The following is a 12,956-nucleotide window of genomic DNA, read 5'->3' as shown; positions in this document are numbered from 1 at the left end:
GAGAAGTCATTACTCATACACATTCACCAAAACCTGACGAGTGTTTGGATAGTTATGTGTGTGGATATGCACATGAATTGAGAGACCGAGACGAAGATAATTCTTCTTCATTGAGTTTCGTTGCGCCGATTGGGTATTCATGCGAGGTTACAAGAGATTTTGACTGTTATTCTAAGCGCAGGACGGTGGAAGAGGAGCATTGTGAAAACTTGGGCAGTATGCTTTTAATGGACTCTAAATCAGAGATAGAAGTGGAAGTAGCGATGATGCTTCTAATTCGGATGCGACTGGTGTATCGATTTCGTCTATTGCCTTGCTTGGTGAAAAGCATGGAGTTGAGGAGGATAGAGCTGTAAGTCCTGTAGACCACCAAGTTTCAGCTTCTAAAGAAATATATTGGTCGTGCAGCTCCAATGTGAATAACATCCTCTCAACAGCGCCACTGCCCGCTGCTGCATTATTGCCGGATGTCGACAAGGAAGTGTTTGATGTGGGGACATACACACAACGAGTGGGACACCTGCTTGGTAAGCAATCATTCCGTGAAAGAATATCGAGGGATACGTTCAGCTATTCGGTGTGTGTTTGATACAGGAGTAGATGCCTCGCCGAAGCTTATGCTTTCAACTTTCTTTGTTGCTTCGTGGTTCCCACCTTGAGGACAAGGTGGATTTCAACCGTGGGGGAGTTGATACGAATCATATATCATAGGATCTCCCAATTATTTAGTTATATTTTGATTCACCGTATCATTCCCATATTTGTTAGATATTTGTTTCTTGTTGCATAAGTTAGGGTATTAGTATTATAGTATTCAATGACGGACCCAGGTGGGGTCGAGTGGGGTTGACCGACCCCACCGTCGTCCGCCGAGAGCTGCCGGAAACTCCATTGATGGACCTCCTAGACCCGGCGCAACTCCACCTTCGACCCAGGAGCTCCGTCTTGACGTCAAGCTACAGATATCCACCGCAATTCTTCACCCTTTGCCGGAAATAAAACGGGTAGAGTCGTAGAGTATAACACTTGAAAGAATAGATAAGAGAGATTGAGAGGAAGAGGGAGGCCTTAGCGGCAGCGCCAGTGGGAAGAATAGATGGAGAAGAAGTTTAAATAGTTATAGATAATTTTATTAAAAGTTTATCTATAATGTAAGTTTATCTCTTAATGTGATAAAGTTTAAATAGTTATAGATAATTAAAAGTAATTATATCTATAATGTTATTTTATTAATGATAATTTTCATTACATTTTTATTTTATTTATTTTTTAAAATTTTATAAATATTTAAATCTAACTTAAAAAACAAAGATTTAAGTAATAAAATCAAAAAGATTTATTTCAAACATTTTTAAAATAATTATTTATTATTATATCCTATTGTGTTCGTCCCCACGGGTTTCAATTCCTGAGTCCGTCATTGATAGTATTATAAATAGGAGAGCTTGTTATTATTTTAATGAATCAATGAATATATTATTTTCCCTAAACTTGTCTTGAGCAACAAGTATAATTTTCGTTCCTTATTTGCTGCCCATCGGAGAATGTCCGTGAAACAACAAATCGTGAGCTGTCCTTCGAGCATGTCGAAGGTTGATCACCTTATCACTCTGAGAAGTTAGTTAACCGGCCTCGTTACGGAGTACGTCTGTAACAAAGTACAACGAGCTATTGAGTCATGGATCTAACAAAGTGTTCTGCTATGTTTTTTGGGCATTAGGGCTTGCTATACATGCTTTTCAGCTACGAGGACGACTTAGAGGTAAGTTGCTTGTTGTTTGCGGCTTTGATCTAACCAGAATTGTTTGCTTATTGCATAGCTATTGTTGATGAAGAAACTAACAACGGCTGGGAGTTGTTTATGAATCTTGTTAGAATTCATGTGGTAAAATACCATAGAAAAGTGTGCATCATATCTGATAGACATAAAGGAATCTTAAAGGCCATGAGTTCTCGTGAATGGCAATAGGAACCAAAATATCACCACAAATATTGTTTGATTCACGTGAGGAAAACTATCGTGCAGAAGTACAAGGGTAGAATTAAAAACGCATGTTGGTCTTGCGTTTCATTAACAAAAACGCATGTCTGTCATGCGTCACTCCCTTTGTGGGAATTAAAAAAAACTAACTCTTTTATGGAATGTTTAAAGTGCCCTAAAACAAAAAAAGAATTTTCTCGAAAAAATACATCTTCAGCTTCAGTTACCAATTCTATCAGTACAGGGTGCAATTGAATTGATTTGCAGAATTTGCAGAATTCTATCAGTATAGGGGTGCAAATAAAGCGCTGAGTACAAATCAATCAATCGAGTAGTTTAATTTGGAGAAATCGCGTTGACTATTGGCGTCGAAATGATATGCAAACACGCCTTTAAGTTTTAAGTTGCTCAGATTTGAAGTGAAAATGCTTGTTATGCCATGTAAGCATTGATGTTTATAATTTTACTCCTGAAAATAGGATTAATTTCTTTTTATAGAATGCAAGAAATAATTTCTCAAAAATATATTTAGTTATCCTATTAAGATCATTTGCTCTGAGAAATTTCTTGAATAATAATATATGAATTTATTTATACAATTATAGAAATCAAGATACTTTACGTCTATCGTTGAATTTTTTTAAAAGAATATTCAAACATATTTTATTTACCTAGAAAAAAAAACTGTCAAAATTTAAATTTCTTTTGCCATTTGACACTATACCCCAAAATTAATCACTTTCTATTTTTTCGAATTCTTTTTTACTGCACATTACAATGTGGATCTCATTTTTTCATACTTTATAAATTCGGTATTAAATTTTATATTTTTATCAATGTGAGTTGAAAGTATGTTAAATTGCATGGCTATCCAATTGAAGAGTAAAATTAATTGATAAAACAATTATAATTACAAGAACAATATGAGGGTAGGCCGTTCTTCAAAGATGCCAAATATATTTGGTCGTCAGAATTATGTTAAACTACAGTCACACCATTAGGAAAGTCCACCATCGTTGACTCAAAATTCAAATTTCCCAGTGTTAATTTTGACTTGACCCCCTTTTATCACCTTGAAGCATTTTGACGTTGGGAAGCGCTCAAGTAAATCACGTTGCGGTGGTTCGAGAAGCTTGCAGTTTCAAACAACAATTACCATGCATACATGTAAGCAATAGAAATTAGAAACAGATATAGAATTGAAGAGAGAGATACCTTGAGAGTGTCCAAAGTGAGTGAAACAGTGGTAGCATTTCCAAGTTGGTGAAGCAACCTAACACAATTCAGATGCAACCATTCCGGATTGGAAGTAAGTCCATGAATGTCTAAATAGATTTTCTCCAATATTGGGAGATTCATTCTAGAACATTCCAAAGGCAAATAGCCCTCGTATCGAAACGAGATGAGCAACGGAGCAGATATCTCTTGGATTTGATCAGATTCGAAGATTTCAAGAACTCTCATCTTGGGAGCCTTTAAAACAATGCCAGCCATCGGAAAGCCGCGCAGAGAGAGCTTCTCGAGCTCCATGAGGCCGGCAAACGGCTCCCTCCCGTGATCATCATTGAAGAACAAATGCGTTCCGAGATAAAAGGTTTTCAAATTTGGTAAGGAGAAGCGTTGTAGTACGTCAAGAGTGGTGTATTTCCGCCTGATCTCGAGCTCCCGCAGTGTGGTGGAGGTGAAAAGCGCGGCGGGAAGGGTTAGGATTAGGTCGATGGGCGCGTGGAGGCGGAGGGATTGAACGCCATGATTGATGGCGTAGAGCACGTATTCCTCCACGAGTGTGAGATGGGATTTGTCGTCGATTGAGAAGTGGAGGCTGTGGACGGGGGCTGTGGCGTCGCGGTGGGAGAGGAAGTGGTAGACGAAGCGGTAGTAGGAGACGTCGCCGTGGAGGTGCAAGCGGATATTGAGGAGGGAACGCCACAGGTGTTTCCATCTCTTGGAAAGAATTGAGGTTTTAATGGCTTGAGTTGTGTCGATAAAGGAGAGAATGTGTTGAAGAATTTCATCAGGGAGTTGGCTGATTATGTCTTCCTCCATATTTACAAGACATAATTTAAAAAAAAAACAATACTCCATATATTTTTTATTTATTGATTGTTAACCAAATTTCATAACATAGTATTATAATTTGTGGGATACAATTATATAAATGAAATACAATTAATCCAATAAGATTATTATAATTTGTAAGATTTTCTCCATTTCATTGAAGTGCCTTTTTGGTGTTAATGTCTTTATTTCTACTTTATTCATTCTCTTCTCTCCACTTAACATATAAAATAAATTGTATTTTTATCTTGTATCACCAAATGAAGGAGTCATCTTCCTTGGAACAGAAGAAGTAATACTTATAATAGTATGAAAAATAAATTAATGTAGAGATGAAAGAAGAGACAAATTAATATTCCCTCTGTCCTATGCTACTTGCACATTTCATTTTGGGACTGTCTCAAACTATCTACACTATTTCTATTTTAAATAAAAAATTATGGTATTTAATTAAGATATTAGAGTTAGTTAGTGTATCCCTTATTAAGGGTTGTCTTATTACACTTAAAATTTTAATTTAATTACACGAATTACTCACGTTCAAATTTACGCTGTCAAAGTGAAAAGTACGAGTAGTATGGAACAAATGGAGTATAAAAGGAAATCGATAGGTTGAGACAATTCTTCCTGACAAAATTTTGACCATGAAGAAGCCGATCAGCACTTCTACACTACAAACTCAAATGAGAAAAGCGATCATCAATATATATTGCAAAAACATTCTTGACATTCATGCATGATGTCATGTTTACAACTTGGATTGTCCAAAAAGGGCGCAAGAAGCTCTTGCAACATTCCAAACTTTTGCAATAGATCATGTTGAGACAATCATATAATTTCATCTTCTATTCCAAAGAGTAGTTCGAGTTGTTGTCCATCACTTTCGTCTTCAAACAAATCATCTGAATTCTTTTCAACCACAGTCACATCTTGAGGTAACTCCATCACCCATGAATAAAAATACAAAGTCCCCTCTGTCAAGTAGTTCATCACCCTTCTTAGCACCGTCGTAATTTCTCGACGTCCTTTCATCACTTTCAGACATTTCAGGTAGGGAAATGGACATGGACTTTCCTCGATCAGACCACGATACTTTTCAAGAACCTTAATTTCCAAAAAAAAAACAAGCAAATTAAAGGTAAGCAACATGCGAGAAGGTGTCGTTCAAATTCGTCTCCTTCTTATAGTTAGTACCCCCTCCGTCCCACAATAAGAGTCAAATTTTACTTTTACCATAAATGGTAAATATGTCTTACATATTATTTCAATGCACTATTCTTTATATTTCTTAAAACATATGTTTATACCAAACGTGACTCCTGTTATGAAACGAAGGAAGTACTCAAGAAAATAAAATTTTCACTTCTCTCTAATGTGAGCCTACATAAATTGAGTACATTACATTGTAAATCTAGTAATTATATATAGTTGGTATAGTACATTCTACTAGTATACATTTTCTCCATGGGTTCAAAAAGTTAGTGGAATATGAGTCATGCTATTATATACTCCCTCCGTCCACAAAAAATAGAGCACATTTACCATTTTTGGCCGTCCACAAAAAATAGAGCACATTCATTTATGAAAAATAATAACCCTACACATCATTCCATTAACACTATTTCTCACTTACTTTTTCTCCTTCTCTCTTACTTTTTTCTTTCTTTCTTACTTTACCAATTCTACATTAAAACCTATGCCATACACCAATTGCTCTATTTTTTTGGACGAAGGGAGTATTGGTTTTATAATAAAATGTGCGTAAAATGAGTTAGTGGAATATGAGATCTACTTACCATTTATGGTAAAAAAGTAAAAGAGAAAAATTAATAGGAGACAAGCAGAAATAACAAAAGTGGACAATTAATAAGGGACGAAGGGAGTAGTTAGATTATTAGAGGGGGGAGAGATAGAGTTACCTTGACTGTGTCCAAAGTCAATGCTACAATCTTAGCATTTCCAAGTAGCTGAAACATCCTAACACATCTCAGAGTCATCGTTGTAGGATTAACATAATTGTATATGTTATCGGGTTGTTGTTTGTAATTAATGTCCAAATAGACCTCCTCCAACATTGGTAGATCAACCTTAGAACAATGGAAAGGCAATTTAGCCTCGTACCTAAACGAGGTAAGCAACGGAGCTGAAATCTCCTCCATTCCATAAGCATACGAACTCTCATCAACAATCTCAAGAAACCTAAGCTTGGGAGCCTTCACAACAAGCTCATAAAACAAACACCGCCGCAGAGTAAGCTTCTCCAGCTCCGGGAAGCCCGAAAACGGCTCCTTCAGCGGCGGATCATAATAATCACCATGGCCAAACCAACACCCATCAAGAAAAAGGGTTTTCAAATAAGGTAGTGAGAGCTTCTCCGGTGAACAGATCACGCGGCCGAGCTGGCGGAGCTCGAGTTCCCGGAGCGTTGTGGAGGCGAAGAAGGCAGCCGGGAGGGTGATATCCGGGCGGCAGCGGGCGTGGAGGCGGAGGGATTCGACGCGGTGATTGACGGCGTAGAGGATGCATTTTTCGATGAATGATTGGTCGGCGTGGATAAGGAGATGTGTGTCGAATAAAGCTGAACAGAACCTTAGTGTGCAACGATGCGGAGAAGATGATCTGCGTGACGCATCAACTGACCGGGTCCGCCGACTTTTGGTGGGACACCAAGCTGAAGACCATGCCCCAGGATCGTGTGGACGAGATGACGTGGGAAGACTTCAAGACCGAGGTGTACGACAAGTACATACCTAAGAGCTACCGCAAGGTAAAGGCAGCCGAGTTCCACAACCTCACTCAGGGACGTCTGTCCGTGACCGAATACGACCGCGCGCTTTGTGACATGACCCGTTATGCGCCGGAACAGACGGATACTGACGAGAAGCTGGCCGATAAGTTTCGTGAGGGCCTAAGGCACGAAATTAGGATGGCATTGGCAGTCCGTGGGACCCTTACGTACGCAGAGGCGCTAGCCCTCGCACTGGATGTTGAGGCAGCGATGCCCAAAGAGAGAAGCACGGGAAACACTACGCTAGCACTACCCCCGCCATGCCCTAACCACGATAAGAGGAGATGGGACGAAAGTAGGACCCACTACGATAACAAGCGATACCGTCCCACCCAAAGCCGACCGCCGTACGGAGGAGGGCAGACCTCGTTCAAGACCACCCCAATGCAACGTATGCGCTAAGTATCATTTCGGGGAATGTAGGGCACCGAATCCGATTAGGTGTTTTAGCTGTGGGAGAAATGGTCACGTGTCTAGGGAGTGTCCGAGTAGGAACGTGGGAAACGGGGGAAGGCCACACCATCAGGGATTTCGACAACCGCCGAGATCGCCACCAGCGGGATCGGGAGCGAACCGGGATCAACCGCAGCGGCAACAACAACCTTTTCGTCCAAGGCCGCCTGCCCAAGCTAGAGTGTACGCCATGAGTCAGAAGCAGCCCAGGATTGAGCAAGGAAATCACGAGAGTGGAAGTTTGGCAGGTATAAGCGAAATCTTCGATACTCCTATTGTTGTTTTGTTTGACACGGGCGCATCGTATTCGTTCATATCTGAGTTGTGTGTGCATACCTTGAGCTTTCCTGTTAGAAAATCTGAACATAGGATGATGGTGTCCTCACCAGTAGGAGGGATAGCAGAGATTTCCCGATTTTGCTTGAACATAGAAATCGTACTAGGAGAACTTAAGATAGTTTCTTACGACCTGCGAGTTATGGCGATGAGAGATGTCGACGTAATCTTAGGAATGGACTGGTTAACCGCGAACTTCGCGACGATTCGTTGTAAGGAGAGGTAGATATCCCTAGAAGCCCCGGGAAAAGAACCCATCGTATACCACGGAATCTCGATGAACCGGCGAACCGCTATCATCTCTGCGCTACAAGCCGCCCCGATCAGATAAGTTAGCTAGGATCTACATACAAGAAATCGTGCAATTACATGGAGTCCCAGTGACGATTACGTCCGATTGTGACCCGAAGTTCACCTCGAAATTCTGGATTAGCCTACAACGCGAACTACCCGATTAAACTTTAGCACGACATTCCACCCACAGTCCGACGGACAATCTGAAAGGACGATTCAGACTCTCGAAGACATGCTAAGGGCCGTGGTGCTCGACCTGTTAGAGTTTGTATACTAGAAATCACGTTTCGAGTGATTGAATACTGTAAAACTCTTATTTTATTTTCCAATGAATAAAACAGATTATTTTTGTCATAATGTTGTTATGTTTTACATTTAATGGATGTTAATGCATGTTTAAATGTATAAGTTAACTTAACAAAGTCTAAGTCTTTGTTTTAGTAGACCGGTTGTGGGCGTCGTCCACTTTAAGGTAATACGGTCAGTTCTAAACAAAGAAAAATATGAATTTCACAACCTAGATGGAATTAGACTACCCATCGAGAAAGGTTGCAATGTCAGTCCGTATATTTCTAAGCCTTACTGAAATAAGATGACATTGGTGTGGTATAGCACTGAACGGATCTAACAGCAAGACTTGCCTTGGGCTATCTACTGAAAGGCGAGGTCTTGATAAATATTTATTTCTTAATCAATGTAGGTTAGCATTGAGCATACGGTATTGATTATGCATTGCTTTGACTTATCAAATGGTGCGGGTTTTTCGTAGCCCAATTATCCTGATATATTGGGCAGTGGTGATCGATATCTAGCGGTGCTAGGATTGCTATTATATTGAATCGTGCACGAGGTGAGTCTCGTTTGATAATGTCCTCAAGAGGAGCGCGAAACTAAGTTTTATTATTCGGAACCTAGCTAGTTGGAGTATGATTACTCTATGAATAATAAATGAGTGTTTCATGCTAAGTCCACTCTTGGAATTAATAAGAAGTTAATTAATTAAGTCAATAGCAGACATTAATTAATTAATGGACATATTAATCTTAAGCACGGGAAATGAAAGATAAACGGAAACCCGGATTACTTATAATTTCGGATTTGGATGGGGAGAGTTCAATATTACTTCTGTAGTGGCTGCTCGTAATATTCCAATTATAACTTATATTAAATTGTGGGTTCAATTTAATTAGTAAAAAGTAAATTGGATGAGCCCATATCCAAAGCCTTCCATAGATCCCTGTCTGGGCCCAAAAGGAACTTAATATAAATAGGAGAATAAAGGAGACAGAAAATACACAATATCTCATATTGCAATTTTCGAAAATTTCGATCTCTCTCAGCTGTAGGAGATTTCGAATTTGAGTCCTATTCCAAAAAGGATTTCTTCTGTCTTCTTTATTTAAGTCCTAGTATTCTAGTAAGATCAGCCCACACTGATATTAGAGTACAGTTCGGGAACCAGAGAGAAGATTTGTGGTCTAGTACTTAAAGCTACACGTGGAGAAGTCGCTAGCCATCTTCAATTCTTTGGAGAATTAATTAGGTATTATTCTACTCCGTAGAAAAGCATGTTTTAGGTTTTCAATATTCTTAAAGCATGATTAATTCAAGTTATGAGCATGATACATGTGATAATTACGCGAATAGATTTTGTCTAAATAATCTGCTAAATAGATCTGATTATTATGTGATTTATTTACATGCTCTTCCGCTGCGTGCACCAACAATTGGTATCAGAGCCAGGTTTTGGCTCTGATTATTTGGATTTAAATTTCGCGAAATTCATGTATGCATGTCTTGATTGATTACGAAGCATGTTCTTGTGTTTTTATTTTTTATGTTTATGCATGTTGAACTCAAGAACATTCGAATCATAGAACTTGAATTATTCGAACGAACTAGATGTGCGATTCGTCGGCGCTTGCGCCGGGACGAATTGCGCTATGATCGATCGAAGAGGGTTGCCAATCGAGTGGGAGCCGAGGGCGACGGGCATGGGGCGACGCGCCGGCGAGCAAGGGCTCGCGCGCGCCACCGGCCAAGCCCGCCAAACCCTAGCCGGCCCCGATCAAACGCGATGCAACGCGACAGGAGCCGAGGACGTGCGATCACGCGGCGACGCGCATGCGAGCAGGGGCTCGCGCGCGCCGCCGATCGAGACCGCGAGCCCAGGCGGCACCAGACGCGTCGGACGGAGGAAGCCTGGCACGGTGGCTCGTCCGAGAACCACCGAGGCGCCGGTCTTCTTCGCAAAACCCTAACCCTAACCCTAATACCGAAACCCTAGCCGACCCAGCCCTAGCGAGGCGCAACCGAGAGCAGCCGCCGGCTGCTGGTGCGCGCGAGCTCGTCGGGCAGTGGGAGATCGCCGGGAGGTCGTGGCTCTGGCTGCGCCTTCTGGCTCGACGACGACGGAGGGTGAAATCTCGGCGGTTGTCCGCCGGGAGGAAGAAGGGAGAAGGAAGAGCGCGCCGTAAGGCGCGGGTTTTCCGGCGGTCGTCGGGGGGCGAACACGCCGTCCCGGCGAGAATCTCCGGGGATATCTTCGTATCTTCGTTGTGTAGATTCGTGCCAACCTCGAATCTCTAGAAATTGACGAAAGATTATTTTAATGATTATTTAATTGTTTAATTAATAGATATCATTAAAAATAATATTATTTAATGAAATAAAACATTTTGGGAAGATTTCCCTAGATTTTAGGAATATTTGGATTATTTTCTATATCTATGAATATTTTATATCCTAGATGATATAGATAAGAATAATTTAATAGTTTCCTAATTATAATATATATCTAGAATCTATTATAAGATATGATATATATAAGAATACATTAAATAATATAATTGATATTCTTCCTAATCTTGAACTTGGAAATTATATGAATTTGATTTTTCATGTCTAATTAAGATTATAAATAATGTATTTTATTTTAGATATATCTTATAGTAAGACATGAATGAGAATTAAATTCTAGATTAATAGTTTCTATATTAAGATATTAAAGATTATAAAAGATTTAATTATCCAGTAAATTAAATACCAACAGAATTTAATTAGTCTTAATCTGCCTTAAGGCTAAAGGATAATTAATTAAAACCATAACCCAAATATCTAAGCGATAATTATGAACTAATGGTTTATATATGGTCTCCATCGGTTGGACTGCCAAATTTTGTGAAGCTGATTTTCTAATATTATCGCCACCTACAGAGTAGGGACAATAATCCTACGAAAACAGTAAGTTCATAAGGGCGGACTTCTCAAATAATGAATAGAGTGAACTAGAAAGTGATTCCTAATATTATCGCCACCTACAGAGTAGGGACAATAATCCTAAGGAATTGCGAGTTTCAGGGTTCAATCGGAATTTATGAGATAGCTTGATTTTGTTATCAACACATGAACATTGTTATGGGAGTGTGTTGTAGAAATAAAATACTGTAATGCTAAACCAGGTGGTCGTGCTTAGGAAGCATTTGACATGTCAACCTCCAGAGGAGGAAGCTATTGATATGTCGGTGTTGTGACCAGTAAATTGTCGAAATTTTAATGCGTATTAACCTCCTGAGGAGGATACAATTTATTAATTTTGCTGTTGTAAGATTTTGAAAAGTTTTATGGTTAATCTACTCAATTTCCTTACATAAGTTTATGACAAATAGTAAAATCTTCTGTTTGCAGTGCAATAAAATTCGTCAAGATGTCTTTTAATCCTCTTTCTGCCATTCTCAAAGAAAACAAACTCGAAGGCCAAAATTACATCGAATGGAAACAAAACTTGGATATCGTTCTCACAGCAGAAGAGTACAAGTTCGTACTCACTACTCCACGCCCAGCTGTCCCGGCTGCTAGTGCCAGCCAAGCATTGCGAGATGCGCATAGACGGTGGCATAAGGCGAATGAGATGGCTAAGTGCTACATGTTGGCTTCTATGTCATCAGTACTCAAGCATCAGCATTCTGCCATGGAAACTGCCGCCGAGATCATGACAAATCTCGCAAATCTTTTTGGTACTCAGAATCGAACGGCTAAGTCTCAAGCCTTTCGGAGTATCATGACGAAGTCTATGAAGGAAGGCTCGTCTGTGAGGCAACACGTCCTCGAGATGATGAGTCACCTCAACCAGATTGAGGTATTGGGAGGGACGATCGATCCCGAGTCCCAGGTTACTATAATCCTTCAGAGTCTTCCCCCTAGCTTCCAGCAGTTCAAGCTCAACTTTGAGATGAACAAACGGAATTATACTTTAGCAGAGTTGCTGACTGAACTTCAGTCGGCGGAGGACCTTATGGTTCAAGCTAAAGTAGCTATGATGAGTATCGCGCCTAATTCCTCTGGCTCTAAGGCTAGAAGAGGAAAGAAAAAGGCACCGAACCAAGTAGCAGTCAACAATGCTAAGGGAAAGAAGAAACAGCGGGGTGACAAGAAGCAAACTGGAAAATGCTTCAAGTGTGGAGAGAAAGGTCATTGGAAGCCAGATTGTCCTAAAAAGGGCAAGGCTACAGGTATGCACCATGCTCTAGTAGTCGAGTCATGTTTGGCTTTGACATCTACTCATACTTGGGTTATTGATACTGGAGCAACTGATCATATATGTTTTGATCCTGACTTGATGCAGGTGACAAGACGGCTACATGATCGTGAGATAGAGGTCCAGCTGGGCGACGCTACGAAAGTGGCGGCCGTTGCAGTGGGAGACGTTTATTTACGTTTTTCTAGTGATAGATTTTTGATTTTGAAGAATGTTTTGTTGATACCCTCTTTTAGAAGAAATTTAATTTCAGTTTCTAAATTGTCTTATGATGGATATTCGATTTCTTTTAATGACAATTGCGTTATTAAGAAAGATGGTTCTTATATCTGTCGCGGTATCATGGAAAACAATCTGTACACGATCACTTCTACACAATTTAATCAACGTAAATCAGAACTCAATGCTACATCGAAAATTTCTAAGAAAAGAAAAGAACCTTCAACTTCAATGAATGAAACGTACTTATGGCACCTTAGACTTGGTCATGCCAACGAAAGAAGGATTCA

The 12,956-nt window shown here is 40.0% G+C and overlaps 2 protein-coding genes across 2 annotated transcripts; both read right to left on the bottom strand.

The window, feature by feature from the left end:
• Positions 1-3,133: 3,133 nt before the first annotated feature.
• LOC125206615 (F-box/LRR-repeat protein At4g14103-like) lies at positions 3,134-4,027 on the bottom strand. The gene has a single exon (XM_048105856.1). The coding sequence runs from the start codon at positions 4,025-4,027 to the stop codon at positions 3,134-3,136; it is 894 nt and encodes a 297-aa protein (XP_047961813.1).
• A 696-nt stretch (positions 4,028-4,723) lies between these two features.
• LOC125203495 (F-box protein At4g22280-like) lies at positions 4,724-6,721 on the bottom strand. Its single transcript, XM_048101847.2, has 3 exons — positions 6,676-6,721; positions 5,959-6,617; positions 4,724-5,143 (listed from the first exon to the last, which is right to left on the bottom strand). Exons 1-3 carry the CDS (start codon positions 6,719-6,721, stop codon positions 4,868-4,870), a joined length of 981 nt encoding a protein of 326 aa, XP_047957804.2. The 3' UTR covers positions 4,724-4,867.
• Positions 6,722-12,956: the final 6,235 nt, after the last annotated feature.

This window comes from Salvia hispanica, chromosome 6 (assembly GCF_029641045.1).
Source record: "Salvia hispanica isolate PSC_SH4W2 chromosome 6, Shi_PSC_v1, whole genome shotgun sequence".
Lineage (NCBI taxonomy): Eukaryota > Viridiplantae > Streptophyta > Magnoliopsida > Lamiales > Lamiaceae > Salvia > Salvia hispanica.
This window is presented reverse-complemented; position numbering and strand designations above follow the sequence as displayed.